The 5,304-nt window shown below is 31.3% G+C and overlaps 1 protein-coding gene across 1 annotated transcript; it reads left to right on the plus strand.

The window, feature by feature from the left end:
- Positions 1-1,870: 1,870 nt before the first annotated feature.
- On the plus strand, positions 1,871-4,135 carry LOC124937103 (geraniol 8-hydroxylase-like). Its single transcript, XM_047477618.1, has 2 exons — positions 1,871-2,758; positions 3,521-4,135. The coding sequence occupies exons 1-2, from the start codon at positions 1,871-1,873 to the stop codon at positions 4,118-4,120; spliced, it is 1,488 nt and encodes a 495-aa protein (XP_047333574.1). The 3' UTR covers positions 4,121-4,135.
- The last annotated feature ends 1,169 nt before the right edge of the window (positions 4,136-5,304 follow it).

Raw genomic sequence — 5,304 nt, forward strand, 5'->3', positions numbered from 1 at the left:
AAAATCAAAGTAGGATGAAGAGATTTACGGAGTTCAGACACATAGGAAGCCATTAGCCCGTCCCAAAAGATCTATTCTTATATTTTAAAGTGAAATGAAATGGGAGAAATAAATTAGATACACAGGAAGATATCAGCTCTAGCATCAATAAATTAAAGGACACAACAATGTATAATATTTTATGTGAATTGTAGAATCTAGTTAACAGTTGAGTTTTTTTTTAACATAAATTACTCTTAAAGCCATTAGATTAAGGGGATTTTTTTTTTCGAATTTATCACTTTGTATTATCATATTCAAGAGTCTTGGATTAAACTAATATACATAATTATAATTAGTGACAAATTCAGATATAGAGTTACGAATAATTTGAAATTAAAAAAAAAAAAAGGATTTTGAGTAAGCTAAAAAAAATGGAGTAATATTGCTAGAGAGAATCAAACTAAGAATGTTATTTAAAAAAATTATTTTCACACTAAGGTATTTCAAGTGATAAGAGTGGTTTTTAAGAGAACAAATGTCACGGGTTCGATTCTCACTTAGAATGTTTTAGGTTGAAGTGAGTGTCAAGATTGTGAAGTCATGCTAGCCTCTTTCGTTTAAAAAAAAATTGGGAAGAATGCCAATTTTAAACGCCAAGTTGTAAGAAGGTGTCAAATTTACTTATTAAGTATCAAAATTTCATTTATATGTATGAACTTGTCAAAAAGTGTCAAATATATTTAAAATAACAGAAATAATAAACGGTGTTAAAATTTTTGCCACATGTAATATCCACATCTTTTTTATTTTTTTTAAATTGACATTACTTTAATTATTTTTTATTCAAACAAAACATTAAAATCTTTTCTTATTTATTTTATCTTTCTTTACCCTCACAACTTACCATTTTCTTTAAATATTTCTCTCTTCATTTCTTCATCTATGAGTAATTTTATTATTAATTGTATTACCTTGATTCGACATTGTCCGCTAATGGCGACAATGATTTAGGGTTCGACTAATGAAGATTTTGGCTACAACGTCTATGATTTAGGAATCGGCCAACAAAAACTTCCACCAACGATGATGACTATTTAAAGTTCAGTTAGGGAGCATTTGGAGGTTAGAAGAAGGTAAAAATCCAAAAGAACTTGAGTTAATCAAAGAGAGAAAAATTAGAAAAAAATGGAGAGTTGTGGAGGGATGAGAGAGAAAGTAAAAATAAGTTTTGTTTAAATGGAAAAATAATTAAAATAATGTCAATTTAAAAAAATAAAAAATAGGTGGATATTACATGTGGCAAAAATTTTAACACCGTTTAACATTTCTGTTATTTTAAATATATTTGACACTTTTTGACAAGTTCATACATATAAATGGAATTTTGATACTTAATAAGTAAATTTGACACCTTCTTACAATTTGTTGTGTAAAATTGGCATTCTTCCCAAAAAAAAATTATCTTCTTTTGGTTATAATCTAAATTGAAGAGCTAATTAGTTTTCGAAATGTAGTTTAATATTAAATAATCTCAATCATAAATTTTTTTATTTAATTATTTATTACATTTAAAAAAAAAGTTATTAATTAAAGGTTCTTATCTTCCTGGCCTGAAAAATGAAGAGAAACCAACCACATTCTAACATCCTCAAAACAATTTTCTTATTATTTGACAATTGACATTGTCTTTAATATGTATTTTGTTTCATCTAGTTCCTTTTAGGTTTAGAAACCGAATTACACTATTTCATTCAAAATCTGTCCTCAAGTTCTACACGCAAACTAATTAGTGGAACCACTCATCTTTGACAATAACATTTGGTTATAAATAGCCATTCATTTAAGTCTTCCCCTTATTATGATTATACAATTGAAGCAAAAGAAATACATGGAGCTTTTGAAATTCTTTTTCTATTTCCTTCTCCCTTCTGCGTTGCTCCAACTCCTCTTCTCAGTCCGTCGAGCCCGACTGAGCAGACGTCTCCCACCAGGCCCCATCTCGTTACCTATCATCGGTAACCTATTACAATTAGGCAACAAGCCTCACGAGTCATTGACGCGGTTAGCCCAAACATATGGTCCAATAATATCGTTAAAGTTAGGTCAAATGACTACGATAGTAATTTCATCACCCGTCATGGCGCAAGAAGTCCTACAAAAACAAGACATTTCCTTTTCCAATAAGTTCATCCCCGATGCTGTTCGTGCATGCGATGCACACAAACTCTCTATTGTTTTTCAACCCTCTAACGACCATTGGCGGAGCTTGCGGAGGCTCTCTCACACTCATATATTCTCCGGCCGAGTACTTGATTCCACACAACATATTCGACGTAAGAAGGTGGAGGAGCTCGTGGCTTACGTTCGGAAATGCTGCCACAAAAGCGTGACTGTGAATGTCGGTCAGGCAGCATTCCGAACATCGCTGAATGTTCTTTCCAACACTCTTTTCTCGATTGATTTGGCCGGTACGGAAGGGGACGAGGCGTGTGACTTTAAGGACTTGGTGTGGAACGTTATGGTGGAGGCCGGAAAACCCAACCTGGTGGACTATTTTCCGGTTCTACGCGCCATCGATCCGCAGAGGATACGCAGGCGAATGTCATTATATTTCGTTAAGTTTAGGATTTTGTTCGGTGAAATGATCGATAAGAAGATGGCGATGAAAACCTTCTTGAGAGATATTTCTGAAGGCGATATAATCGACATGCTTCTGAAGATTTCTCTAGAAAACAATGATGAATTAAACAAGGAAATCATAGTTCAAATGTGTCAGGTTTGTATCGATCTCTTTTTTTCTCCATAGGGTTATTTTTGAATAACCATATTCTGAACAAGATATTCACATGTGTGTTTAATACTCACTCGTAACAACCAACCTTCTTTTAGAAACCAAACCTTCTTTAGAAACCAACCGGACTCTTCTACAACCACACATATATATTTTTTTTAGAAACAAAGTTATTACTAAAATATTCATGTGTGCCATAGGGATTTAATCGATGACGAAGATAGCTTGCTTACCAAACAAAATAATGTTTTGAAATACATTTAATAATGTATATATTAATAAATCAATAACATTTGTTATTCAAACTCAATTTCACAAAGTGTTTTTACGCACCCTTAAATTAATTTGTCTAATTATTATACACAACCATCACAAGTATAAAAAGAATAATAGCAACCACTAAATTATACGGTATTATACTATTTTCCGTGGTTATTTGACAAAAATAAATGCAATTTAATGAGGTAAAAGTTTCCTATTTTCAACTAGCAAGGTCAATATCGATGATAGTTAGACATGTCTACTCCACGCTGCAAATTGTTTGTGATTTGTTTTCAATTTGGTTAATGTGTCTTTCATGAATTTATGGTCATCTAAATAATAACTTCAAATTTATATATTTTTGTTATTTCTTCACCTTAAGTTTGCCAAGCAAAATAAATCTTACACTATAGTGCTATATATTGGTATACAATTTAAAATAATCCATCATATTTTAATTGTTATTTAAACTATGTAATATCACAGGAATTTTTTATCGCGGGAACAGATACTACCTCGAGCACACTTGAATGGGCAATGACCGAATTATTTCGACACCCAACTTCCATGGAAAATGCAAAAAATGAGCTAAAGCGCGTTGTTGGTCTCGGTAAACAAGTAGAAGAGTCTGATATTGATAGATTGCCTTATTTGGGAGCAGTTCTAAAAGAAACTATAAGAATGCATCCACCAGCCCCATTTCTTGTCCCTCGACAAGTTTATACAGAAGTTAATCTGTGTAGCTACACGATCCCAAAGGGAGCACAAGTGTTGGTGAACGTTTGGGCAATAGGTCGAGATCCCGATATCTGGGAGAGCCCCATGGAATTTAAACCGGAGAGGTTTATTGATTCAAAAATTGATGTTCGTGGCCAAGACTTTGAATTGATTCCTTTTGGAGCCGGACGGAGAATTTGCCCGGGATTATCCTTAGCGATGAGACTCCTTCCGACGGTGTTGGGCTCGTTGATTAATTTGTTTGATTGGAAAATTGTGGGAGATGTTAATAACTTGGACATCGAAGAGAAATTTGGCCTCACTTTACAAAAGGCTAACCCTCTCCTAGCCGTTCCAATTCCTAAATAGGAATATTGGACTTTTGATTTTCTTTAGTGTGGATTAAATAAAGATACAATTGAAATGCACCAGTATATATATATATATTTTATAATGTTTTCTTATATGGTTTCAAACCAGAATATTGAGAATTAATTTTAAAACTAAAGATGATTTGAATTGAATATCAAATTAATTTATGCACCAACTTTAATATTTAAATTGTAAAATTTTAACGACTCTTCTTTTGCAACAACACCTGGGGAAATTCCTTGTCTATCCATATTTTAAACATTTGTTTTTTCTATTATACCCATTTTCATCAATTATGATCCTGATCTCACTCACATGTTCTCACTTTTGCTAACCATTCATATTTAATAAAAATAAAAATAAATGTTTACCTCCCTACAAATGGGTAGGGGTGTTTATCGGTTCGGTTTTCGGGTTATTCGGTTCGGTTTATTCGATTTTTTATTTTTTTAGCCAATTCGAAAATCGAACCGAATTCGAATAAATTTTATTTAAATCGAACCGAATTTGATATTCGGTTCGAATTTCGAATAATTCAACCAAATTCATTTTTTTTAACTAACATAACTTAAAATAAATTACACTAACCAGGAATTGAACCCGGGTCTACTATTCTACCACCACACCACTTGTGATTTTGTTTCCTTTGTATTTTATTATTAAAGATTGAATTTAAAATATTCTAATTTGATTATTTTAAATTTTTTCTTAAATTAAGTTTGGAAAAATAAATAATAAAAAATAATTCGGTTTTCGGTTTGGTTTTCGAGTTGAAACCTAAACTCGAAAATTAATTCGAAAACCGTATTTAAATTCTAATTGGTTTGAAATTCGATTCGAAAACCGAAAATAAATTCGAATTCGGTTTATTCGAATTCGGTCGGATATTCGGTTTAGACCAAATATTGAACAACCCTACCAATGAGAACAAGATATCCCGTAACATAGAATCCTAATTATTTATTTATTCTCTTTCCCAAATATCCACATTCTCTTTATAAATCTAATAATAACCCCACTAATTACCCTTCTTCATATCTAAATCTATTAATTACACCTCTCTTTTTAAATTTATTAATTACTTTATTTTATAAATATAAAACATATAATTAACATTAATAATAATTAATTAAATAATTAAAATAAAATTTATATATTATATATTAAAATAACACATACTT

This window comes from Impatiens glandulifera, chromosome 1 (genome assembly GCF_907164915.1).
Source record: "Impatiens glandulifera chromosome 1, dImpGla2.1, whole genome shotgun sequence".
Taxonomy (NCBI): Eukaryota; Viridiplantae; Streptophyta; class Magnoliopsida; order Ericales; family Balsaminaceae; genus Impatiens; species Impatiens glandulifera.